Source organism: Podarcis raffonei, chromosome Z (assembly GCF_027172205.1).
Source record: "Podarcis raffonei isolate rPodRaf1 chromosome Z, rPodRaf1.pri, whole genome shotgun sequence".
NCBI classification, from domain to species: domain Eukaryota; kingdom Metazoa; phylum Chordata; class Lepidosauria; order Squamata; family Lacertidae; genus Podarcis; species Podarcis raffonei.
The window spans coordinates 19101664-19129538 of record NC_070621.1 but is presented as its reverse complement, the minus strand read 5'-3'; the positions used below and the strand labels follow the sequence as shown (position 1 = coordinate 19129538).

Genomic DNA, 27875 nt, shown 5'->3' with positions numbered 1-27875 from the left:
TCCAAATCCAAAACATCCTGTCAGGGAACTGCCATCGCAGCCAGGAGTGGAGGAAGGGCTCCCAAGCGATGCCGGAGAAGGGCCCAGCAGGAAAGGAGGGGACTCAGCGACCAGGGAAGGAAATCAGCGTTACACCAGGGAGAAAGGCGGGCAGAGGCGGGCTTTGGAGAGATGGCTCCAGGACTCTTCGCCAGAGACTAGCGGGGAGAGTACGGGTCCTCCACCGCCCACGCCCACCCTGCGCAGAAGACTTCCGCGCAGGGAGGCTAGACGGAGACTATCCGTCAAGGAACTTTTATGTTGGAAGAAGTTCAGGAAACGCCCACTGACGGATTCTGCCAGTGACTGAGACAGACGTGGAATCAGGGGATTCAGCCAGGGGAAGGTTTATCCAGGCAACCTCGCCGAGAGTGGCGGCAACTTACGCACGAGCAACCCCCAATTCCCAGTACACATCCGTATTTTCAATAAGTAGCCATTCCCTCAGCCAGCAAAACACAGCTGATTCATAGTACAATTTAAAGTCCGGCAGGGCAAACCCTCCCCTTTCTTTAGCATCAGTCAAAATCTTAAATTTTATTCGGGGTTTCTTGCCCTGCCAGACAAATCTTGAAATATCTTTCTGCCACTTCTTGAAACACTCCATCTTATCTATAATCTGCAATGCTTGAAACAGAAATAGCATTCTAGGCAATACATTCATCTTTATAACAGCAATTCGGCCCAGCAATGACAATTTCAAGTTTGACCAAACCTCTAAATCCCTTTTCACCTCCGACCAACATTTTTCATAATTGTCTTTGTATAGGTTAACATTCTTTGCTGTCAAATTCACCCCTAGATATTTCACTTTCTTAACCAAAGTTAATCCTGTCTCTCTCTGGAATTTCTCTTTCTCACTGTCTGTTAAATTTTTCTCCAACACCTTAGTTTTCATTTTATTTAGTTTAAAACCAGCTACTATTCCAAACTCTTGAATTAATTCCAGTACTCTTTTTGTACTGGACTCTGGTTCCTGCAGTGTCAATACCAAATCATCTGCATATGCTTTCAATTTATACTGTTTTGCTCCCACCTGAATACCTTTAACCAATTGATCCCTTCTTATTATATTTAACAGGACCTCCAAAACAGATATAAAAAGCAATGGGGAGATTGGGCATCCTTGTCGTGTACCTTTCTCAATTTTAAATTCTTCTGTTACTACATTATTAACAATTAGCTTGGCCTTTTGCTCTGAGTAGATTGCACCTATACCATTCTCAAACCCCTGACCAACCCCCATCCCTTGTAGATTTTTCTTCATAAAACTCCAAGAAATGTTGTCAAAGGCTTTCTCCGCGTCCACAAATATAAGAACAGCTTTAATATTAATGTCCTCTTGTAGTTTCTCCAAAATGTTTATGATGTTCCTTGTATTGTCAGACAAATGTCTGCCCAGGAGAAAGCCCGCTTGATCTTTATGGATTCCTTCAGCTAATACTTTTTTCAATCTTTTAGCCAAAATGTCTGCAAATATTTTGTAATCCACATTAAGTAGGGATATGGGGCGGTAGTTTTTAAGCTGTGTCTTTTCAGATTCTGTTTTTGGTATAAGTGTAATATAAGCTTCCTTCCACGACTCGGGTGCCCTTTTCCCGTCCAGTATCTCATTGCAAACGTCCTTTAATGGTTGTATTATCCAATCCTTCAGTGATTTGTAGTACTTCGCGGACAAACTGTCCGGACCTGGTGACTTGCCCAATTGCATATTCTGAATGGCCGATTCTATTTCCTGATCCGTTATTTTATAGTTCAGCATTAATTTATTTTCTTGTGAAATTGTTGGTAGACCATTTAGTTTCAAAAAGCAATCAATGTCTATTTCTTTCTGCGGCTCCTGTGTATATAGCTGTTTAAAATACCTCTGGAAGCACTTTCTTATCTCTCCTGGGTTCTGTATGTTCTTTCCTTCCACTTCCAAGTTTGTTATGGTATTCAATTTTTGTCTTTTTTTCAATTGCCAAGCCAACAGTTTCCCGCATTTATTTGCCGACTCGAAGGTTTTTTGTCTCATTTGTTTAATTTTCCACTCTATTTCTTGATTCATCAATTTCGTATACTGTACTTGGTATAACTTTATCTCTTTCAAAATCTCCTGTGATTTTGGATTCAATCTCAGTTTCTTTTCACCTTCTTTTATTTTTTCCAAGATTTTATCTTTTTTCTCATTTTGTAGTCTTTTCCTGATTGCGTTCTGCTGTATAAAAAATCCTCTCATAACAGCTTTACTCGTGTCCCATATTACTCTTTTCTCGACCGTTGTACTCAAATTTATCTCAAAATAGTCTCTCAGGGTTTTGGGGCCTTTTTAATCATATCTTCATTTCTGAATAAAGAGTCATTCATTCTCCATCTAAAGGATCCAGTTGGCATTAATTTCAAATCCATCTTAACTGCATTATGGTCGGAGCAAGTTTTAGGACAAATTTCCACTTTCGTGATTTTCGGAGCCAGTCCTCTGGTTGCCCATATTTGATCAATCCTTGATCAATGTCATTTTTGCCTCAGAGAAAAAAGTTCCCTCTTTTTCTAGAGGGTTCTTAAATCTCCAAGTATCAATGAAATCCAAGATATCTGTCATTTCAAAGAAGGTTTTTGGTAATCTACCATCATTGGTAATTACCTGTTTCTGTGCTTTGTCCATATTAGTTGAAACCACTCCATTCATATCTCCCATCAGAATCAAATTATAGTCCAAATAGTCCAGCAAAATCTCATGTAGCTTTTTTAAGAATTCCGATTTTCCTTCATTTGGTGCATAAATCCCTACAATTATAAAATGGACTGTTTCAAGAAGTGGCAGAAAGATATATCTAAATTTGTCTGGCAGGGCAAGAAGCCCAGAATAAAACTTAAGATATTAACGGATTCAAAGGAAAGAGGGGGGTTTGCCCTGCCAGACTTTAAACTGTACTATGAAGCGGCAGCTTTTTGCTGGCTGAAAGAATGGCTGCTTCTTGAAAACACAGACATTTTGGATTTGGAAGGATTTAACAACATTTTTGGGTGGCATGCATATTTGTGGTATGACAAGGTTAAAGCGCATAAAAGTTTCAAAAATCATATTGTCAGAAAAGCACTGTTGAATGTTTGGGTTAAATATAAGGACTTGCTGGAAAATAAGACTCCAAGATGGTTATCACCAATGGAAGCTAAGGCAGTTAAAAAGCTAAACATGGAGTCGAAATGGCCAAGATATTGGGAAATTTTGGAAAAGGAAGGGGATAAACTGAGATTGCAGAGTTTTGAAAAATTAAAAGGAAAGGTGAGAGATTGGTTACACTATCATCAAATAAATGAAGTGTTTAAACTAGACAGAAAAATAGGCTTCCAGGTGGAAAAGTCAAAATTAGAGACTGAACTGTTAGAACCCAGTACTAAGAATTTGTCAAAAATGTACAATTTGCTGCTGAAATGGAACACACAAGATGAAACGGTTAAATCAACTATGATTAAATGGGCTCAGGACATTGGTCATAACATTATGTTTGCTGACTGGGAAAAGTTGTGGACCACCGGGTTGAAGTTTACGGCGTGTAACGCCTTAAGAGAAAATATAATGAAAATGATTTACAGGTGGTACATAACCCCAGTCAAGCTTGCAAAGATTTACCATTTGCCTGATAATAAATGTTGGAAATGTAAAGAAAAGGAAGGTACATTCTTTCACCTCTGGTGGACATGCCCGAAGATTAAGGCATTCTGGGAAATGATATATAATGAACTGAAAAAGGTATTTAAATATACTTTCCCCAAGAAACCAGAGGCCTTTCTCTTGGGTATTGTCGGCCAGGGGGTGCTAAAGACAGACACAACCTTTTTTATGTATGCCACAACTGCAGCTAGAATACTTATTGCAAAGTACTGGAAGACACAGGATCTACCCACACTGGAAGAATGGCAGATGAAGGTGATGGACTATATGAGCTTGGCAGAGATGACGAGCAGAATCCGAGACCAGGGAAGAGAAGCGGCGGAAGAAGAATGGAAAAAGTTCAAGGAATATTTAAAGAAACATTATAAAATTGGTGACAGTTAGAATGATGTTGGATTAAAACAAATGGTTACTATTAGTAATGGTTATGATAAAGAGAATAAGGGTGAATACTATAAATTTATAATAAAATAAGGCAAGATTTCGCTGAATAACTGTAAGAATTTGGAATACAGAAACGGGAAGTAAGGGGAGGTCGAGGAAGTAAGGTTTAGAAATTGGGTTATGAAATGGTACTTGTTTTATGTTTTATTATTGTTTGATGTTTGCTTATGTATGTTTTGTTTCTGTTATATAAAAAATTGTTCAATAAAAATATTATTAAAAAAAAAAACATAAATCCCTACAATTAAGAATCTCTCTCCTTGCAGCTGAATTTCAATTGCCAAAATTCTTCCATATTCATCTTTAAATTTTAATTTCGGTGATAGATTTTCCTTTGCATAAATCACAACTCCTCTTTTTTTTACTTTGTCCGATGAGATAAATTCCTGTCCTAATTTTTTATTACTGAGGAGTTTCCTGTGTATTCTAGTCACATGTGTTTCTTGTAGGCAGATCACATCCAGTTGTTCTTTTTGTAATATATGAAAAAAATTCCTTCTCCTTTCGGGGACGTTACAGCCATTAATATTCCAACTTAATATTTGTAGCGACATGGTGTACTTATTCTGCTTTTCCTCCAACTGCGCCTTGAAGTTGTTCTTCCTCTGTTGGTTTCACTCTGTTGTTCAATCCAAAAGATAGGTTCAGTACATCCAATGCAGATACACCCGGCTGTTGTCCTGTCTCTTTGTGTAGATCTTCCTCGTGTTTCTCCAAAAATCTAATTTTGTCCTCCACCGATTTGATTTTAATTTTCCTTCCTTTGTATGTAAAAGATAGGCCCTGGGGAAATTCCCACCTAAAGTTGATTTTGTTCTTCCTCAAGAGGCCTACTAGATCATAGTAGTCCCCTCTTAACTCCAAAAGAAATTTCGGTATATCCTTGAAGATTTCCACTCTTGACTGTGCGACTTCTAAGGATTTTTCGTAGTGGCAACTCAGAATTTTGTCTCTCTCCTCTTTGGATCGTAATGTAATCAGGCAATCTCTTATTCTGTTCTTTTCTTTCTTTCCTCCTCTTCCCAATCTAAATGCTGTCACAATTCCAAATTCCTCCTTTTCCAAATTCCAATAGTCCTGAAATTCTTTGGTAATGAAATCTGCCAAACTGCCAGGTTCCAATTCTGGAATTCCTCTAACCCTTAAATTACCTTGTTTATCTTTTAGCTCAAACATAGACAATTTCAGTTTATGGTCGTCCAATTGTTTTCGTAGGTCTGGAATTTCTTCTACTTCCAACTTTTGTACTTTCAATTCAGTGGCAGATGCCGTACTAATTGCAGTCTCAGCTATTTGTTTAGCTTCCTCCGCTGTTTGCTTTATTACTTTATTTTCCTCAATTAATTCCTGAATAGATTGTGTATTTCTTTTCATATCCTTATTTAATTGCTCCAATGATGCATTTATTTTTTCAAAAGCTTTAACGAAAGTCTCTTCTGAAATCATTACCTTAGGTTGTGTTGGGGCTGGAGGTATATTAGAGGATGACGAAAGACCTGCTATTGACTGCCTTCGAGTATGTTGCCACTGTTTCCCCGATCTCAAAGTTCCCTCACGAAGCTCTTTTGCCATAACAATAAAAGGAATTTCAAGGTCACACCAGAGTCTCACGGTCTCACATTCTCACAGTCTGTTTTACCAGTGGAAAATCCCCAGCCTCACAGATCTCTTATGGCAATGGAAATTTCCTAATGCCAGTCCTTGTAACAATTTCAAAAGCCAACCTCTTGGGGGAGATAGTTGCAATTTATTCTCAAAGTTTTGATACTTCCCAAAGTTTTTGATACTTAAAAAAAGTTTTAAAGTTTCAATTATAGTCCAAATTTGTTGCTTTTGTGCCTTTTTTATAAGTTTATGAACCACTGGAAACAAAGTCTTTACTTTCTCACCCAGAGAGAGTTCATTCCAAGTAACAAAGTAACAAAATATAGCAAACCCTCAGCAGACCAAGTCCAGGTTTAAGATGGTGGATTTCTTCCTGTTTAAAAAACTAAACCCCTGCAGGTATTCAAAGTGTCCATAAAAAAGCACCCCCTCTTTCTCCTGCCAAAAGAGGGGGGGGAGAGTCCTTCAAAGAACTGGGTTTTGATGTTTATAAATAACTTTCCAAAAACTTTGCTTGCAGCCTCTTTGCTTTGTTTTATTTACAAAAACGGAAGGCGGACTTCCTGTTTAAGCCTTCCCGCTATAGCTCCGAATTAAGGTTAAAATTTATACATCTTCCCAAGATTTAAGCAGTCTTTAATATGTTCTTAATAGTCTTCCAAATTGTTCTACTCACGGGTAGTTGTATAATCAAAATTAGTTTCAGGAAAGAAGTTGGCGCTCTCCGGTCCCGGCAATGCAGCTTCACTCCGCGAGGTAGCGATCACCTCGTAGCACCGCGCCGCTCTCTCCTCACCGCTCCGAAACCTCCCAAAAAGGGGGGTTTCTTTACAGAAGGAGGGGGCGCAAAAGGTGCCTGCCGAGTCTCCACGTCACAGGCATGTGTTTTAAGACGGTCCCCGCTTTTGCTGTAGTGGACAGGACCCGAACTCACAGAGCACGTCCTTCAGAAGAACAGAGGGACGCCGCCATGAACCGCTGGCGCCAACCCGGAAGTGCCTTTCCAATAAGTTTTTATTTCTTTCCCATACCTCATAAATTGTCCTTCTAATCTCATGGTTTAGGAAACCTTTATGAACTTTTACCTTATAATACCAAAGGTACGAGTGCCACCCGTACCTATTATCGTGACCTTCCAAATCCAAAAGATTCATATTTTCCAATGTTATCCATTCTCTTAGCCAAACGAGACAGGATGCCTCAAAATAAAGTTTCAGATCTGGCATGGAGAATCCACCTATTTCTTTTATATCTGTTAATATTTTAGATTTTATCCTCGGCTTCTTCCCCTGCCAGACAAATCTCAATAATATTTTTTGCCATTCTCTAAATTGTCCTGTCCCCTTGATCACTGGGATTGTTTGAAATAAGAGTAACATTCTAGGCAAAATATTCATTTATATCACTGATATTCTGCTTTAAAAAGACAGTTCAAATCTATTCCAAATCTCAAGGTCTTTCTTGATTTCCCTCCATGTGATTTCATAATTATCCTTAAATAAATTTATATTTTTCGATGTCAACCGGATTCCAAGATATTTCACTTTCTTAGCCACCATAATTTCTGACCTACATTGCAATTCCTCTATCTGTTCTTTATTCATATTATTAACTAACATTTTGGTCTTAATTTTATTAAGTTTGAATCCTGCTACTTGCCCAAATTCATCCATTTTCACCAGAGCTTCTCGTACACTATTCTTTGGATCTTCTACTGTTAAGACTAGGTCATCTGCAAAGGCTTTTAATTTAAACTCTTTTGCCCCCACCTTAATACCTCTGATTTCTGGCAATTATTTCAAATTCTTATTTAATACCTCCAGGACCATAATAAACAACAATGGTGACAGCGGGCAACCCTGCCTTGTACCTTTGGAGATATCAAAGTTATTGGACAAATTATTATTTATTATGAGTTTGGCTTTTTGTTCTTAATATATGGCACCGATACCTTTCAAAAACATTTCCCCTATTCCCATCATTTTTAAATTTTCTTTCATAAAATGCCACGAAATATTATCAATCACTTTTTCCACGTTGATAAACATTAGCGCTACTTGTTTATCATTCCTGGTCTCCAAATACTCAATTATATCCAATATATTCCTAACGTTATCTTTCAGCTGTCGACCAGGTAAAAAACCAGCTTGGTTCTTATGGATTACTTCATTTAACACAATTTTTAATCTATTAGCCAGAACATCTGCAAATAACTTATAGTCATTGTTCAATAATGAGATAGGCCTGATTCAAACCATCAGTGTCTTTCTTTGGAATCAGGGTAATGTGCGCCTCTTTCCATGTATTCAGAATTTTCCCGTCTTTCAAAATATTATTCATAACCTCACATAGCACCGGCAATAATTGCCCGCTTAGTATCTTATAATATTTTGCCAAAATACCGTCTGGGCCTGGAGCTTTCCCTGTCTTCATTCTTTTTATTGCCATCTCAATCTCCTGTTCCATTATTAGCCGATTTACCGTAACTGTTCCATTTTCACTAAAGGGATCTGTTGTAACTGATGACTTTGTATGTAGCTCTCTATTTTCTTAGTATCTTGTTAAAGCAGTCACCAGAAATTTGAGAACAGCATCAATAGGAGCGGGGAACCACCAGGAGTCTGCAATACCCCAAGTCAGTTACTACCAGTACTTTCTAGTGCTCTGCCGTGGTTGATGCTGCCCTCTTTGCTCTGGGGCTCTGCTGTTGTAAATGAAGAAGAAGAAGAACATACATACAGAGAACACACACACATACAGTGTGTGTGTGTGTGTGTGTGTGTGTGTGTGTGTGTGTGCGCGTGCTCGCGCTCGCGTGTGTATAAATGCACCCAAGACATGCTAACAAGCCAAAGTGGCCTGTTAATTTATGCAGCGGGGAGTCAACTGAAAGAGGAAGACTCAAATATGCAAAGGAAAAGTGCTATTTAGACTTGATTTTTGCTGTTTTCTCTAAGGAAACCTTTCAGAAACCACCCTTTTACTTGGAACTTTTTACTGAATGTACCTGAAATGGTTTTCTTATGCTCCTGTGCATGTAATAATAATAATTTTTTAAAAACCCTTTTGACTCTTAAACCATTCCTGACTTAGCACTTGTACAGTGGTACCTCGGGTTACAGACGCTTCAGGTTACAGACGCTTCAGGTTACAGACTCCGCTAACCCAGAAATAGTACCTCGGGTTAAGAACTTTGCTTCAGGATGAGAACAGAAATCGTGCTCTGGTGGTGCGGTGGCAGCTGGAGGCCCCATTAGCTAAAGTGGTGCTTCAGGCTAAGAACAGTTTCAGGTTAAGAATGGACCTCTGGAACGAATTAAGTTCTTAGCCCGAGGTACCACTGTATTAATCTGAAACAAATGTAGAAACTCTGATGGAATAACAAACTGTAACCATTTTGAATGTAACAAATAGTGTAAGAAGGACAAATGACTTTGAAGCAATAAACATTTATTGAGATACAAAGACAAAACTGTTGCAAAATCTTTCCTGGGGCTAAGATCCTTCTATGGTATCCCATGCAACTAAATTGCTTCTTAATCGTGGAGTCTTGAGAGTGTCAGCCACCAGCCTGTCCTCAAACTTGCCTTTGACTTGTAATGTCTTTCTTCCCTTCCTGTAAAGGCAAAGCATAAATGTCAATATGATATTTGTATATGTACCACTCCGATTATATGTACCAATATGATATTTGTATATGTACCACTCCGATTTCGTCCATCAACCTCTTGTCTGAACTACCTAAAGTTGTCACTCCTGTGTAACCCTATCAAATGCAAATGTGTCTGCACCCAGCACCACTGTCTTTGCATCTGTGTGCCTCCTTCCATGCCTCACCAATGTACCTCAATCCACCCCACCTTTACGTGTAATGTGACAGCTTGCGACATTTCATACTGCCCGAAAACCTAAGGTATAAAGGTTCAAATATGTCTCTGTTCTGGGTTCTTCTTCTGCCCATCTCTGGCTACCCAGTTACAACTGAATTGTTGTTGTTTAGCCGTTTAGTCATGTCCGACTCTTCGTGACCCCATGGACCAGAGCACGCCAGGCACTCCTGTCTTCCACTGCCTCCCACAGTTTGGTCAAACTCATGCTGGTAGCTTCGAGAACACTATCCAACCATCTCGTCCTCTGTCGTCCCCTTCTCCTTGTACCCTCAATCTTTCCCAACATCAGGGTCTTTCCCAGGGAGTCTTCTCTTCTCATGAGGTGGCCAAAGTATTGGAGCCTCAGCTTCACGATCTACAACTGAATAACCAGGATCAAATTTTAAAGCTTATTTGATCTGATACACTGCATTGCCTGAGTCTTTTCTCCACTTGCCTAGCAATCTCTCCTGAGGGCTGAAGATCCAGTAGCAGATGGGGACCTTCCAAAGTACCGCCCCCCGTTTTGTATTTTTACAAACGCCAAACGCTGCTCCTCCACGGCCCTGGGCACCTGCAATGGTGTTTGTAAGTGTGCAGACGAGGTTGGCCCTCCATGGGAAGCCCTCTGGCGGTTTCACCTCTGACTGGTAGCTCAGTCCTTCTCCCTCAGGCGAGGGACTGTGCACACTTCTTCCTCTTGGGTGGCTGAGGCAAGCGAGGCAGAAGTAAAGCTAGCGGGGCGAAGCCATGAGTGGACACAGCATGGGATTGGGCAATGATAGTAGAGAGCAGCGGGGAAGAAGAGGTATCAAAAGCACCTGGAGGTGGGGGCAGCAGCGTACCTAATCTCCCTTGCACCCTTGGCAAGGAGCTGCAGATGCACTCCTGGTCTCTTGTGCCCCTGGCGCCTCCGAAGCCGGGAGAGACCATGGACTAGAAACTAAAAAATGTTGCTTTTCGTCACCTTTCGCACTCTGCCAATAGCCATTGGGGTCTGCTCTGCCTCCCTCCCTCCCTCCTCCGTTGATCCATCTGCCTGCCTGCCTGCCTGCCTGCCTCCTCCTCTCCCCCCCCCCCCTCGCTGCTGTCACTTCTGCCTCCTTCCTCACTCCTTTTTTCCTCTTCCTGCATCTCTCTCCCGCTGTCTTTCCCCATCTTTCTGCTTTGATGACCAATGCAAGCAACTGGATTCCTCCGCCGAGATGCCCGACCGCCCAGAGCAGCGGATGAGCGGCCCAGTGAGCATGTGAACGGGTGGGCTCCTTGTCACTCAAAGCCAGACTGGAGAGACGCAGTTTTTGTGCCCGCCTGAGAATGGCCACGTATGTGTGGATGCAGGTGGCAATGGTTCCCCATCCACCACTGACCACTGATTATGATCAAGGGACTGCTGCCCTGATTCCCAGTTAAGCATTAGCCTTCAAAGCTCCAGCTCCTAGTGTTATGGAAAATATGCTCGTAGGAAAGTACATTTTTACTCTCGAGTATGCACAAGCACAGCGCAGACAGATAGCATCGCTGACAAGCACCGGTAGCCCATTAGATTTTAAATCCCCTTATAAAACAGCAGTCTCTATAGGAATAGCCTTGTAAGCAGCAGGCTAGACTCTGCAAAACCTCTGCAGAGTATCCATCAAACAGCAGGGGGCAAAGTAGAGAAACGCGCCTCGCGGGACTTAGGGTATTAATGCGGGTAAACTCATTTTTATGAATGAAAACACAGTAAATATTCCCAAATGTTCGGGTGGTCCCGAGCAGCCAGGTAATTGGCAGCCACAATTCCGGTACTCGACCTTTCCAGCAAGCTATCAATGAGCAATACCGGGTAACAAAAGGCAGAAAAATGGTTTGTTGTTGTTTAGTCGTTTAGTCGTGTCCGACTCTTTGTGACCCCATGGGCCAGAGCATGCCAGGCACTCCTGTCTTCCACTGCCTCCCGCAGTTTGGTCAAACTCATGCTGGTAGCTTCGAGAACACTGTCCAACCATCTCGTCCTCTGTCGTCCCCTTCTCCTTGTGCCCTCCATCTTTCCCAACATCAGGGTCTTTCCCAGGGAAGAAAGATGGTTATCTAATCATAAATAAAGGACTATTTGAACAAGAGGTTGAGTGAATGGGATTAGACCGATATGATCTGTCATATGTCAAAGAGATATGTAAGTTGTTGCCCAAAAGGTGAAAGACACTTTGAGTGACAATTGACAGGTCAGCGACTCGAATTTATGCACATCACCACCCCTTTCTGTGACATAATATGCTGACTGTATTACGCTTTTGGGGGGTGGATTTCAGGAGGAAATAGTAATTTGAAAAGGAGTTGCATCCTTTCGTTTGGGGCTTCTTCTTGTTGCCTCTATGAAGTGGAAGCGTCTTAACAATTAAAAATCAGTCTTACTAGCTACAGTGGTACCTCGGGTTAAGTACTTAATTCGTTCCGGAGGTCCGTTCTTAACCTGAAACTGTTCTTAACCTGAAGCACCACTTTAGCTAATGGGGCCTCCTGCTGCTGCCGCGCCGCCGGAGCACAATTTCTGTTCTCATCCTGAAGCAAAGTTCTTAACCCGAGTTAATATTTCTGGGTTAGTGGAGTCTGTAACCTGAAGCGTATGTAACCTGAGGTACCACTGTACTTTGTTTTACCTAGACTTGGTTTCAGTTCCTGACAAATGGACCATGCGGAATCGCGAGGTCCTTTTCTGAGGGGTGCGCTGCAACAGCGACCTCTGATTTCCACATCAGTAGTTTTAATGGAGACGATTGTGGGATCTCGGAGATTTTGCCTATTGACTCCAGCAGTTCAGCCACCTTCTGCAGCTCTTTCACGCTAGAGAGCAGCTACCTGAACTGAAAAGAGGTCGTTTGAAGAAAGTTTTTTTAAAAAAAAAAAAGGAAAAGGGGGAAAAAAGGAATGTGGACATGCCAGGATTTTTTGTTTATTTGTATGACCGCTGTGACATTAAAAATATATCAAATAAAGAGAAGGGAAATTAAAACTCAAAGATTACGAGGAAATAAAAGACTTGGTTTATGACTGGCTGCAACATAAACAATTAAACGAGACATTTAAGGAAGATAATAAGAAGGGATTCAGGTATACTGTATCTAGATTCCAAAGAGAAATAATAGATTATTAAAGAAAACATATAGTCTTCCTTTTGTAGAGCATGGTTGGGAGGGGAAAAGTGCATGCATATCTCTACTTTCCTCCCCTTTATCCTTACCTTTAATCCACTCTTCTTTTTTGTTTGCTTCCATCTCTATCTTTCTATCTATACACATTTTTAAATACAGTGCCTGGTTTGATTAACCAATTTGCTGCTTGAAAGCTGTCACAAGTGTTGCTTTAGTTTTGTTGTTGCTCTTCTATGTAGACTTGCAAAACTCTTCATGGTGTCTGAAGCTCATCCTGCTTTTAAAAGGGTAACTGCAAAACTATGAAAGATGCCAATACTCTTCTCCCTTCCCTTCACCACCATCCCTATCTTGAATGAATCCCCAGGGACATTCCATCACTGCAATAGCTCAGACACGTAATTTTGTTTTTATTTCTGCCAGCTCCTGTTCTGAAGTTGAAATGTAAAAAGGCTGCCATCATGGACTTTAGATATCCCAGTGTAAACCATCTGGAGTGTGTCCGGTTTCATTTTTTCATAGGACCAATTTGATTTGCAGTTTGGGTTTTTATATGAAACTGCATTGTCATTGTCAACAAACTACCACCTCCAGCTATACACCTATAGCCTAGTCTGAGATCAGTCTATCAGATCATCAACTGAGAAATAAGATTTGCTGCTTTGATGTCAGTGTATGTTTTGAAGGTTGGTAGTTGTAAGATAAAACGGTCCAAACGGATACCATTTCAAATCTAATCTTCATTTGGCCTGTTATGCCCTTGCTGCAGAAATTGTGGAGTGAACTGCCTTGTGCACTAGTCATCCGAAACACGTGTAACCAAATTGTCAGTTTGAGCACAGTACTAACTTGTATGTCCATTTAAAAGAGAACTGCAGAACTCTGCATACAAAAGAGAAAATGGAAGATGGTCTTGGTTGGAATAACTGAGTTGGCTGTCTTGTGATGAATTTTTAATGTATTCTGTGCCATACCAATGTTTTAAAAAAATGAACTGTTGCTATTGTGAGATGGATTTAACTGACAAGAAAGATTTCTTCTGAATGGCACTACTTTAGGGACACTAGTATTTGCTTCTGTTGTTTGGGCCTTTGTGGATAATGTACAGACTTAAAAACAAATTCTTGTTGCTGATTTGTCCATTTATTTCCCTGCGCTTTGTTACATCTGGGATACAGTCTAACTCATCTGATTTCATATGCATTTCAAAAAATGCCATAACTATTAAACACTTTGTTTACAGACAGATGAAATAAATTTATTCAACAACAACAACAAAAAGATGGAAAAGCGAAGAAATACCAACGAATGAACATTGGCACGAAAAGTTGAGGGAATACGCAGAAATAGTGCAGCTAACTGAGAGACTCAAAGATAAGGACAAAAACGACTTTTAAAAAGATTGGGAATATTTTATGATGTATATACAGAAACAATGCACTGAAATGAACTCACTGTCAGGATTCGAATAATACACTTACAATGGACAAATACAAACAGAAATTATAATTGTGTGGTAAAAATGAGAAGAATAGACAAATGATACAACCTTAATTTTAATATACAAGGAATATAAAATTATGAGCAGAAGAAACAGATATGCTATAAACCAGGAAGGGAAGTTGTGGGAAGTTGGGGGGGTGTTAATTGAAATTGTAAAATGTAATTTGAATGTTTGACTATGTTAAAATTTCTTCAATAAAATTAAAAATGTTGAATAAAGATAAAAAGATATCAAAGCAGTTTACATCAATAAAAACATAGCACCACACAATAAAAACCATTGAAAAGTCAGAAACTGTTAATCTCCATGGAAGGATCTGCTTATAATTGCCCACACCCCAGCCTCCAGCTCTTTCTCGGCGACGGAGAACTGGAAAGGGGGGCACGTGACACCAGAGGTGTTGTGAAGGGGTTGCCCAGGTGGATAGAACACACACTCCTGGTCCTTTCTACCAGGCCCTGAGTGTGTGGCTCTGAGTGTGGCATAGCCAGGGAGGCATAGTTGCCCCGTAAACAAAGTAAATAAATAAAAATGTTTAACTAACTGACCAATTGTGTTGCACATAACTCGGTTCTGCGCCCCCATAAATAAATCCTGGCCACGCCCATGTGGGTCTCTCTCAACTTTGCAATGCAAACAATTTTTCTTTTGAATTTTTTGTATGTGGGGGGGTGGAGGTGGGATGGATGTTTATTGGGCCTGGGAATTTATTTGATTTTATGTTTTTGTAATTTTTATTGTTATTTGTTTGTATTTTTTTTTTTAAGGTGTTATTTTGTTCTTAAGGGGAGGGGTCAGGGCTGCTGGGGAGTAGGTCCCAGCCAACAAAATGGCTGGGGCATGTTCCACAGGGGGGGATGCACTGGGACAACCGATCTCAGTGATCACGGGTAGGAGGAGGAGTTACGCTAAGACCAGACCATGTCATTACAGAGGAGGCAGGTTTAGTCGTTGTCTGAGGACTATCCCTGCCTCCGGGTCTGGTCCTGACCGGATGGATACTAGAATCAGCAAGGGATACCCACACGACCTGAAAGTGTTGCTGTGCAATGCCAGGTCAATGATTCATAAGACCACTGCCATCCATGACTTGATCATGGATGGAGGACTTGACCTGGCATGTGTAACAGAGACTTGGTTGGATGAAGCAGATGGGCCTGTCCTTGCCGCTGCTTGTCCACCAGGTTTCTCTTACGCACAGCAACCCAGGTCATGTGGGCAGGGAGGGGGGGTTGCAGTGATTTTTAGGAAGTCATTAGTTTGCACCAGGCGTCCTATTGGGAAGACCCAGTTTTCTGAGTGCATGTTCTGGAAGTTGGGCAATAGGGGCAGTACAGGATTCCTTTTGGTGTACCGACCTCCCCGCTGCACCAAGGATTCCCTGTCCGAGCTGCTTCAGGTCGTGGCGGATGTTCTCCTGGAGACACCTAGCTTGGTCGTCCTAGGGGATTTTAACATCCATGCCGACACGACCTTACAAGGGGCTGCTCGGGACTTTGTGGAAAGCATGGCCTCCATGGGGCTGTCCCTGAATAAGTCTGGCCCAACCCATAGCCGCGGACATGCCTTGGACCTGGTGTTTACCTCTATGGATGTTGGTGATCTGACACTAAGTAAAAGCGAAACGAAAGAAGTGCCATGGTCAGATCACTTCCTGGTGCAACTGGACTTCTCTGCGACCCATCCCCTCTGCAGGGAGGTGGGACCGATTCGGATGGTCCGCCCCCGCCACTGAATGGATCCAAATGGTTTCCAGAGAGTGGTAGGGGATGCTTTATCCCATGTTGATGGCCTTTCAGCCAATTTCCTGGTGGCCCGCTGGAATGTGGAGTTAACCAGGGCTATTGACTGTTTGGCTCCGAAGCGCCCTCTCCAATTGCATGGAGCCCGGAGAGCTCCGTGGTTTTCCATGGATCTGAGGGCAATGAAACAATCGTTGAGACGGCTAGAGCGCCGGTGGCGGATAACTCACTCCGAATCTGACCGGACACAGGTTAGAGCTCAACGTCGAGCCTACCAAGTGGCAATAGCGACGGCGAAGAAGACCTTCTTCGCCGCCTCTATTGCATCTGCAGAAAACAGCAGCAGGAGACTTTTTCAGGTGGTTCACAATTTAGCGGAACCACCTGCGACATCAGGGCCCAGTACGGGCCACATGATCTCCTGCAATGATTTTGCAAAGTTTTTTGCAGATAAAATCGCTCAGATTCGGGAAGAAGAAGAAGTAGACTCCACCGTGGGAGCAGGGCCAGGGTGGGAGAGTGCTAGAGTCCTGTCTAGTCAAGTTATGTGGGATCAATTCCAATCTGTTACCTCCGAGGATGTGGACAGGCTGCTTGGACGAGTGAAGCCAACCACCTGTCTCCTGGATCCTTGCCCATCCTGGCTTATAAAAGCTAGCCGGGAAGGACTGGGCGATGGGCTTCGTGGGGTGGTGAATGCTTCCCTCCGTGAGGGAGCCTTCCCAGACCCGCTGAAAGAGGTGGTTATTAAACCGCTTCTTAAAAAACCACCTTTAGATGCGGCCACGATTGCCAATTATCGCCCAGTCTCAAATCTTCCATTCTTCGGCAAGGTGATTGAGCGAGTGGTTGCTGAACAACTCCAGGCACACCTGGAAGAAGCGGACCATTTGGATCCCTTCCAGTCGGGATTCAGGCCTCATCATGGGACTGAAACTGCCTTGGTCGCACTGGTTGATGATCTCCGGCGGTCTAGGGACAAAGGTGAGAGCTGTTTCCTAGTTCTGCTGGATCTCTCAGCGGCGTTTGATACCATCGACCACAACATCCTTCTGGACTGTCTTGAGGGGCTGGGAGCTGGGGGCACTGTCATACAGTGGTTCCGCTCCTTCCTCCTGGGCCGTGTTCAGAAAGTGGTGGTGGGGGATGAGTGTTCAGACCCCTGGGCTCTCACTTGTGGGGTGCCTCAGGGTTCTGTCCTCTCCCCCATGCTTTTCAACATTTACATGCAGCCACTGGGAGAGATCATCAGGAGGTTTGGGCTGGGTGTTCATCAGTATGCGGATGATACCCAGCTCTACCTCTCTTTTAAATCAGAACCAGTGAAGGCGGTGAAGGTCCTGTGTGAGTGTCTGGAAGCGGTTGGAGGATGGATGGCGGCTAACAGATTGAGGTTGAATCCTGACAAGACAGAAGTACTGTTTTTGGGGGACAGGAGGCGGGCAGGTGTGGAGGATTCGCTGGTCCTGAATGGGGTAACTGTGCCCCTGAAGGACCAGGTGCGCAGCCTGGGAGTCATTTTGGACTCACAGCTGTCCATGGAGGCACAGGTTAAATCTGTATCCAGGGCAGCTGTTTACCAGCTCCATCTGGTATGTAGGCTGAGACCCTATCTGCCTGCAGACTGTCTCGCCAGAGTGGTACATGCTCTGGTTATCTCCTGCTTGGACTACTGCAATGCGCTCTACGTGGGGCTACCTTTGAAGGTGACCCAGAAACTACAACTAATCCAGAATGCGGCACCTAGACTGGTGACTGGGAGTGGCCGCCGAGACCATATAACACCGGTCTTGAAAAACCTACATTGGCTCCCAGTATGTTTCCGAGCACAATTCAAAGTGTTGGTGCTGACCTTCAAAGCCCTAAACGGCCTCGGTCCAGTATATCTGAAGGAGCGTCTCCTCCCCCATCGTTCTGCCCGAACACTGAGGTCCAGCTCCGAGGGCCTTCTGGCGGTTCCCTCACTGCGAGAGGCCAAGTTACAGGGAACCAGGCAGAGGGCCTTTTCGGTAGTGGCGCCCGCCCTGTGGAACGCCCTCCCATCAGATGTCAAAGCGATAAACATCTACCTGACATTCAGAAGACATCTGAAGGCAGCCCTGTTCAGGGAAGTTTTTAATATGTGACATTTTAGTGTATTTTTCATCTTTGTTGGAAGCCGCCCAGAGTGGCTGGGGAAACCCAGCCAGATGGGCGGGGTACAAATAATAAATTATTATTATTATTATTATTATGATGATGATGATGATGATGCCATGGACCTGTGCCCCAAGGCTCTTACGGATCTAGCCATGTCCGTGCAAGCAATGAGCAACTGGCTTCTTAGTGCAATCAGAACCCATTGTGTCCTTATTCATGGCTCAGTGGCAGAGCACCTGCGCTGCCTTGCAGAAGGCGTTTCAGTTCAATTCCCAGCGGCATCTCTACAGGTAGGGCTGAAGAGACACCTGCCCAAAATCTTTGGATAGCTACTGCTGCCCCTGGCACACGCCTGCGCGTGTGATTTCCTCCCCGCATATGGAGCCAGGAAATTTATTGCCCCTCAGTGAAGGGCACTCCTCAACAGCAAACTACAATTCCCAGAACTCTTGTGGTGGGAGGGGATATAGGAGACCAATACGCTTCGCGTCCAGGAGAGAGGCGGGCCTTTGGGCGCCACCGCAAAGCGAGAGCGGAGGAGTTCTACGCCACGCAAGCCATAGAGGCTGTAGAGGATCGAAAAGCAAGGCACTGAAGCACAGTGCCCCTTCAGCGTGCACAAAAAACCGTAGGGCGGAGGAGGCACGAAGAATCTGCCCGTCAAACCTCTTAGGGCTAGGGGTCCATTGAGATTTGGAAGTGTTAAGCGGGAACCTTATTCTCCTTTCCTCTTTACTCTCGCCCTCCTATCTTCTCTCTCCTTCTTGCAGCAGCTGACTTAAGCTCCGCCCCGTAAAGGCGGCCGCCGGCCAATCCACGCTGCTCTCCTCAACTGGCCAATCCGCGCTCACCTCGCGTGCCTCGTGACTGGCACCTCTCCGCCCTCGCCGTAAAGGGAAGCAAAAATGGCGGCCAAGGTGGTCGGTCGGGGCGCCTGGGGCTCCGCGCGGAGGTGAGGCTGGAGCGGACCCGGCGAGGGTGGGGGGCGTTATTTGGGGGCGAAACGTTAGCAGTGAGCCCCGCCTCCCTCAGCTTGTCACTCAGTGGGGGCGATGGGGAGACGCTTCCTGCCCACGAGATTCTCCCCTCCTGAGAGAGAGAGAGCGCGCCAAGAGGCGGCCCCTTTCCCTGAGGGAGAGAAACCGTTTTTGTGGAACTCGCGGGGAGGGCAGGAGCTCCCGGTGGGTGCAGCACAGACCTCCCTCCACGCTGTATTAACTCAATATAACGGCAAGCATCGTTTATGCACCGCTTTCCCCGTGGTGAGCTCAAGGCAGTGGCTGCGTCCCCCAGCACCCCCATTCCACCCCTGCCACTTCCAATTTTATCCTCACTACACCCCTGTGATGTAGGTCATGCTAAGTGGTTTGAACAAGGTCTCCAACCAGGAAGGTTGTGGCTCATAGCTGTCAACCGTCCCTTATTTGGCGGGAAACTCCCTTATCCCAGCGCCGTGTCCCGCTGCTGTCCCTTATTGACGATGTCCCTTAAATTTCCTGAGTTTCATGCTCGCCTGGCTCGGGAGGGAAGCAGTGGCTCGAGGTCCTCCGCGGTGAGAGAGAGCGTGTGCTGACGCCGTCATCTTGGCGCAAGGAGTTCCATCGGCCCTTCCCCGCCCGAGGGGGGGAGGGAGAGAGACTCTTGCCCACGCTGCCCACGAGCCCGGAGGTGGCAGCGGTGGTAGCAGCTGAGGAAGCGGCCTGAGGGAGGAGGAAGAGGAGGGGATGGGGAGGGACGCAGAAGGGTGGCGCTTCAGCAGCCGCCGCAGCGCCGCAACTGCCTCATGCCAGATTGACAGCATCTGTCAATCCTACCAATGTATGTAACTCTTTACAACAGCAAAATCCCTTATTTGGGCTGCTGATCCCTTATTTTCGAAGCTGCTGGTCCCTTATTTTCAAATCTGTAAGTTGACAGCTATGTTGTGGCTGCATCAGAGGCACCAACTTGAAGAAAATATTGGGGGGCCCAGGTAAGCTCCACCCCACATAATTGATCACAAGATGCGGTGCACACCATTCGAATGGCAACGTACATCAACTTGGGGAAGTTGGTGCCCTCTAATATTTTATTTTTGGGGGGGATGAAGGGACCTCACTCCCTAGTATTTGGCTCCTATGGACTGCATTGATATCTTCATGTAAGTCTGGTGTGTGTGTGTGTATATATATGTGTGTGTGTGTGTGTGTGTGTGTGTGTGTGTGTATATATATATATATATATATATATATATATATAAAATTACTGTTAATTTATTTTGTTTGTATCCCGCCGTTCTTACAAACGAAGCACGTGTCATATATAAACCTGCAGTATATAAAAGTAAAGCAATTAAAATCCAACTAAGTCTGCTCAAACCCATTGAAACGAATAGCTCTACATTACACCATGTTCATTATTTTTCAATGGGTCTGAGTAGATCTAGCAAATGAATGCAACCTATAGTTGCTGAAACTATTTCTAAATCAATGTAAATTCTTATTTATTCTTCTGTAGGTTTGGCCTAGTTGCCTACCGGAAATACAGCAGTGGGGGCAGCTATCCCAACATCCCTCTGACAGCTCCTCTGCCTGGAGTGCCAAAGCCCGTCTTTGCCACTGTTGATGGCCAAGAGGGCTTTGAAACCAAAGTGACCACCCTGGAGAACGGGATGCAGGTGGCTTCCCAGAACAAATTTGGACAATTCTGTACAGTTGGGAGTAAGTTGATTTCAGTTGCAGCTATGCAGGTTTCCTGGTACCAGATTTATCTGTTTGGGTATATTATGTGACACATTTTGTGTGGTCCAGGATGGGAAAAGCAGACTATTCTCTGCTTTCTTCCCACCAGCAAACCCATCCTGGTTTTCCAATCTAAAGGGATGGGAATAATTTTGCTTTGGCAAAGAGCCTTATGTTTTGGGGTGGGGGTCATATTTGTGAAGAGGCTTTTGAGCCTTTCCTCCTGACATGCCTCCTGACTGGGTTCCCAATCCCAAGCGCAGGAAGATCTGAGTGTCCACACTACTTTTGGAGGGTAAACAAACTGATTCTCTTTTCTTCTCTCTCTTCTGCCCTTTTTTCAGTCCTTATAAATTCAGGCTCAAGATATGAAGCAAAACATACTGGTGGCATTTCACACTTTCTTGAAAAGCTTGCTTTTTCTGTAAGTAAAGTGATGAGTGATAGTCATATGTACTTGAACTTACTCTTTGCAATTATGGGTGACCAACATCCATTGAAGTCAGTGGACCCAATCAGACTATGACTAATGTTAGGTATCACACTGAACATATTATTGTAAACTGTCTTGCGGTCTCTTGATGAAGAGCGGTATATAAATTTAATAAGTGATATAACAGCAGCAGCAGCAATTATCGTAATAACCTGTGATCCTTACTACTGTTATTTGGTAGCATGTCTGTGCCCTATAATTCCCCTCACCTTTTTCATATCCAGCCTCCTCCCCATGTCCTGTTAATCCTATAAGTCTCTGAGAGAACCCCCCCTCTCTTAGGCTACAGCCATGGTCACCCATGGCTAGAACATGGTTTATGCTGACATCCTTCCTTGCTTTTTCTGTTGTGCTTTCAGTCTACAGCTCAGTTTGGCAGTAAGGACGAAATCCTCCTCACTTTGGAGAAGCATGGCGGCATCTGTGATTGTCAGGCGTCAAGGTATGTCAATCTAAGCATCCTCTGCTGAAGACAAAATGATCAGGAAACAAATCGGCATCTGTCGAATTTGTATTTTATTCACTCTTTTAAAAAGCTAAATAATATATGGACCTCTAAAATAGGCCTTTTACTGTTGGACCTACTTTCACGCCAGGCTCTTATGTTAATCCTTTTTAGGGTTCAGATTAGAGCCTGTGTTGTGTTGTGGTTAGAGTATCACCTGGGAGACCAGGGTTCAAATCCCCACTTAACCATGAAGCTCACTGGGTGACTGTGGGACAGTCGCTGCCTCTCTCAACCTAACCTGGATTAAACGAGGAAGGAACAACGTGGGTCACTTTGTGCTCCTTGGAGAAAAGTTGGGATAGAAATGCAGTAAATAAATAACAAAACTGTTCTGACTTGTAGTAGCTTTCCAGGGTTTCTTAAGTCTGGTGCACATTTCTTCACATGCAGTTAAGACTGCTTTTTCATATAGTTTAAGAAAGGGCCTCAGCAGAATCACAGCAATGTAGGATGTGTCTCAGGGCCATGACTTCACTGAGGCTGAATGTCCTAAACTGCTCATCAACCCAAATTCATCCACCTTTGCAGGGACACCACCATGTACGCTGTTTCAGCCGATGCCAAAGGCCTGGATACTGTTGTCAGTCTGCTGTCTGATGTGGTGCTACAGCCCAGATTATCAGGTGAGGCAGTACAAATCTTGAGACTGTAACGAGAGAAAGGACTGAAACCCTGGCTTGGGGAGCCCCTGTTTCCACAGATAAAGACATAACAGGGGCTATGGTTGCTGCAGCAGATAGCATGAATATGGGGATTCAGGGCAGGAGAAGAGTAGCATGGGGGCATAAATGCATGTCCTCTGAAATTTATTTGTTGGCAACTCAGAGGCTTGGCTCTGTTTTGAGGACCATATTGCAGTTCAGGCAGGACTTTCCTTCCACATGAGAATGGCATGTGAATGTGCCGTCGTAAATGCAGCTTCAGTAAATGTGCTGTTGTACACTGACCAAAAGGTCAAGGAGTGACATTCTTGGCCTTGCTTTGAGTTTGGTTCTGTGAGCTGCATTCAAGGACCCTCTTGTGCTCAGATCCTGCTTGCGGCTTTCCCATGGAGGCACCTCATTGGCCACTGTGAGGACCAGATGCTTGACTATATGGGCCACAGGTCTGACCCTGCATGGCTCTTCGTATGTTCTTAGGATGCTTTTTTCTCTTGGAACAGATGAGGAAATTGAGATGACACGCATGGCGGTCCGCTTTGAGTTGGAGGACCTGAACATGAGGCCTGATCCAGAGCCACTGCTTACAGAGATGATTCATGCAGTAGGTCCTGTTTGAATCTGTTCCAGGAACATGTTTTTGAGATTGAAATTGAGCGCTCTGTGTGTGATGCTTGAGAATCCCTCAGCTGCACAGCTTAGGGAAAAGAGCAGTAGCTAAGAGACCGCTTATCTCTTGAACTGGCTATGAGGGTGCTCTTTGGGACGACACTGTCAGTGGGCCAAATAGGGGCATTACCAGAACAGCTGCCCAGTGCTGGTTCTGAGAGCCTTCCCAGACTGTGTACCTGTTCTAGGATAGGCTACCTCCCTAATTCCTGGACACAAGAACAGCTCACTTAGAGGATCTCCATCTTTTTGTGATTAAACCACTGGTTTTGTTGCTGGTGCTCTATGTTCACAAGAGTTGAATTTCTGCTGAAGGCAAAAACTTTTATTGTCTTGCCTGATAAACATATTTAGGCCAGTGGTAATCTCTTGCTAATTAGAATCTTGGGACTCATCTCTTATAAGGCAAGGGAATGCAAATGAATTTGTGGATCACTTCCCCCTCCCCCCAAAAAAGAGCCTCTCCATCCGTTTTTTCTCCCAATAGGCAGCTTTCAGTGAAAACACGGTAGGATTGAACAGATTCTGCCCGGCTGAAAACATAGACAAAATTGACAGGAAGGTTCTCCATTCATACATGCGGAATTACTACACACCTAATAGGATGGTATTGGCTGGCGTTGGGATCGAGCACAACCAGCTGGTGGACTGCGCCCGGAAGTATTTCCTTGGAGCTGAGCCTGTGTGGGGGAGCAGTACGGCTGCAGCAGTGGACAGGTCTGTCGCCCAGTACACAGGAGGGATCCTCAAGGTAAGCCAGAGAAAATCCACTCCTGCTAGCCAGTGGATGCTTAAAGAAGTGCTTCCAGGTGGAATTGGTGGTGCAAGCTTCATATTGGAAGAAGCCACAGTCTGCGGTGAGCATCTGTTTTCTTTTTCTGATTATTTTCTCCCTCTGCAGCTGGAGAAAGACATGTCAGATGTGAGTTTGGGGCCCACCCCTATCCCAGAGTTGACCCACATCATGATTGGGCTGGAAACCTGTTCATTTCTGGTAAGGACCTCCCCGCCCCCTGAAGCCTCTGCTTGCACTCGACATCCTTTACGCCGAACTCTCAGCCACCCACTGCCTTTGCTCCCCCACATTCTAGGAGGAAGACTTTATCCCCTTTGCCGTCCTGAACATGATGATGGGAGGAGGTGGGTCTTTTTCTGCTGGAGGGCCAGGCAAAGGCATGTTCACCCGGCTGTACCTCAACGTGCTCAACAGGTGAGTCTCTTCTGCTCAAGGGGCAATGTGACAGATCCCCTCACAAGACTTCCTTGTCTGAGATCCCAGACTTGTGCTTCTGCATTGGGGATGAATTGTGCATTTGTACACGGGAGGTTTTGAGCAGAGGGGAAGAGCAAGATGAGGGTGGAGGAGCCAGCAAGAATTGTTGCCTGTGGGAGTTCACCTTAGCTTTTCCGCTTTCCAGGCATCACTGGATGTACAATGCCACAGCCTACCACCACAGCTACGAAGACACAGGCCTCCTGTGCATCCATGCCAGTGCAGACCCCAGACAGGTGGGTGGTTCTCCTGGACTGATTTCACATCACAGACCACTTGGTGTCCAGTCTTGGGCATCTCCTCTGGCCACCTCATGAGCTGATCAGTGGTAACTGCAGTGTGGGGATGCATTTACAACCACAGCTAAAAGCTTTCCAGGCTGGCATGCAGGCAGCCCTGGAATCCCACTGCTCTCAGTGGGGCAAGATTGGGTGATACTCTTCATCTTTTGTGGGTTCCAGGAAGAACTCATTGGTGATCAGCATTTTATACAGTTGCCTTCCTTCCATCCTTCCTGTCCCCACTTGACAGCCACCTTCATTGCTGCTTTTAATCTACTTACTTCATTATTTGTTTCCAGGTTCGAGAAATGGTGGAAATAATCACCCGGGAATTCATTTTAATGGCAGGAGCAGTTGGAGAGGTTAGCTGTTCCCCATATTCCTAGAATTTACCTGCTGTTCTTAAACAGAGCAGCAGCAGCAAATTCCCATCTGGGTACCTGGGAGGCGCTCCTGGGGAGGTTTGTGCTGCTCATGACTTTCTGGTGCCTTTGGTCACTGACCCTGCTCCCTCCTTCCCCATGGAGCACATGAAACAAAAGCCTGAAACATAGGTTGCGTTTTTCCTCGGTCTCTTCTTCCAGGTTGAACTTGAGCGAGCAAAGACTCAATTGCAGTCCATGCTGATGATGAACCTGGAGTCTCGGCCGGTTATTTTTGAGGATGTCGGAAGGCAGGTGTTGGCAACTGGCATGAGGAAGCTGCCCCATGAGCTCTGTGTCTTGATTGGTAAGTAAACTTGACTAGCTTTTCTAGGGTCTCTTCTTTTTCTGGGCCTCATAGCTCAGAGCACCTGCTTGGCATGCAGAACATATCAGGTTCAGTCCCCAGCAGCATCTGCAGGTTGGGCTGGGAATGCCCTCTGCCTGAAACCCTGGAGAGCTGCTGCCAGTCAGTGTAGACAATATGCAGCTAGAGGGCAGCTTCTCATGTTCTTCTGAGGGAGAATATATTTTTGTAACCATCAGTTTTATTTTGGGCTCTTACCAAGACCAGCTTCATTGTGCCCACATCACTTTGACACTCCTGGGCACACACACAAAGCTCTGGCTCCTAATGCAGTTTTAGATCCCTCTCATTTCTCTAGCCACTTCTTTCTTTCTCTGGGCCACATGACTGCTGTTTGCTGGCCCTTGATCTCCATTGCTCCTACTGCACCTCCTTCCTGGCTTAGATTTCCCTTTTTGTGCTAGCCATCCCAAACTCATCTTCTGCTAATAGTGGGGTGAGAAGCCTCCAGCTCTGAGGCTGAATGCATCCCTCTGGGCCTCACGATCCAGCCTTCATGACTTTTCAGAGGGTGTGCTCTGCACCATGTTGGGTGCCTTTGCCTGCTTGGAACGTGTCCTTTAGCTGTGCTGATGTTTCTTGCTTTGGCTGGGTGGAGGCTAGAGAGATGTATGGGCGAAAAGACACCTTTGGCTTTTACACAACTGGAATGTTGCCTCCCATCTTAACAGAATAACATTCGCATCTGTTGCTCTATCCCTACTCAGTGCCTTTGGAAGGTGCGACCCTTGGGCTGGAAGCATTTGCCTGTTGTTCTTACAGTTCACCATTACAGTCCAATAGCCAATACCTACATGTACTCAGCACCAAATTTTAAAAACTAAATTTGCATAAGCAGAAACAGCGGCAATGTGGCTTTGCTTTGTATTGGTTCTGAATGTCCCCTCAAGCCATGCCTGATAGTTTTGTTCCACTTCTTTAGGCAAAGTGAATGCTAGCGACATCAAGAGGGTGGTGACAAAGATGCTGAGGAACAAACCGGCTGTAGCCTGCCTGGGGGACTTGACTGAGCTGCCCAGTTATGAACACATCCAGGCAGCCCTTTCCAGCAAGGATGGGCGGCTTCCAAGGATGTATCGGCTCTTCCGTTAACAAGCCCTCTTGGATCCACTTGTCGAGATTTGTGGTTTCCCTGCCAAAGCAGCTCCCGTGTGTGTGAGCCCAGGAGAGGAAGCTTTGTGAAGGTTCTCCGGGCACCTTTGTAACTTTGAAAAGAGCACTCTGGGCCTGTCAACTCAAGCACCTTTGTCTCTGGAAACAGCTTCTTCTTAAGTTTCCTAAACGAACTGCAAAACATGCACCAGTGAAAAGACAGTGGAAAGAGCTGCCCACAAAACTACAGCCTGCTGATTTGATTTTATATGTGTTGCAAGCCACCCAAGAGTGGCTGGGGCAACCCAGCCAGATGGGCAGGGTTTAGACAATAAAATTATTATTATTATTATTCTCAAAGTTTCTGTTTGTGTTGATTTTTTGTCCTAAATCAGGTGCCTGCAGCCCAGCGACAAAGACCTGTTCCACTCCATGGTAGTAAAGAACACAAATAAATTAATATAACAGGTCATGTGTTGTGATTACATACTGATTTTTGCTTGGCCACAGGAATATACTGATATAAAAATTAGAGACCCAAGGTGTTTATTTTTGATTGTAACGTTTCAATATTTCACTATTAATTGCTTTTAACCTCTTAGCTAGATTGCACAAAGGGAAAGGTTTGATTTCTGTGTGAGGTTCCCTATCTAACAAGGTGGCACAGATGGCCCTCCAGAATGTTGTTCTATCATGAGTTAGTTCTGGACTGTAAAACCAGCTATCCTTGAAGCTTCTTGGGAGAAAGTAGAAGGGAAGTGAGATACAAGGAAGGCATGTCAATAGCCCAAAGACCTGGTTGCCAGAGTAGCAGTGATAGAAGCATGACATTTGAGACCAATGGCCTGGCCACATTTGGGCCACTCCAAGGTGATTGCAAGGGTGAAGATACTGATATGGAGCCATGCGTGGTTTTTGTTGTGCTTTTTTTTTACTTCTCATGACCCATAACCTTTGCTGATGTACGCAGAAGGATGTTTATGTTTTAAGAATGTTTAGATATTTTGTGGCTCTTTGCTGCCAAAAAGCCCTTTTTCTGATGCTCCTCATGGCAGACTTCTTAACTGGGAGTTCTAGCCTATTGCAATAGCTACAATCAATGCTGCGTCCCTCCTGGACTTGAATTAATTTCCTTGGTTCTATGTTTTATTTAAGAGGTGGTCCCTCAGCTGGGTAACAAACAGAGTGGTGTAGAAGTACATTCTTACTACAGTACTTGTGTAGAAGTATATGCGGCTATTATGGTCTTTCACTTAG

At 44.6% G+C, this 27875-nt stretch overlaps 1 protein-coding gene across 1 annotated transcript; it reads left to right on the top strand.

Moving 5' to 3' along the window:
- Positions 1-18963: 18963 nt before the first annotated feature.
- PMPCA (peptidase, mitochondrial processing subunit alpha) lies at positions 18964-26978 on the top strand. Its single transcript, XM_053374801.1, has 13 exons — positions 18964-19086; positions 20631-20833; positions 21199-21278; positions 21707-21789; positions 22384-22478; positions 23018-23118; positions 23671-23934; positions 24085-24177; positions 24275-24393; positions 24602-24692; positions 25037-25099; positions 25322-25466; positions 26449-26978. The coding sequence occupies exons 1-13, from the start codon at positions 19040-19042 to the stop codon at positions 26616-26618; spliced, it is 1554 nt and encodes a 517-aa protein (XP_053230776.1). The 5' UTR covers positions 18964-19039; the 3' UTR covers positions 26619-26978.
- The last annotated feature ends 897 nt before the right edge of the window (positions 26979-27875 follow it).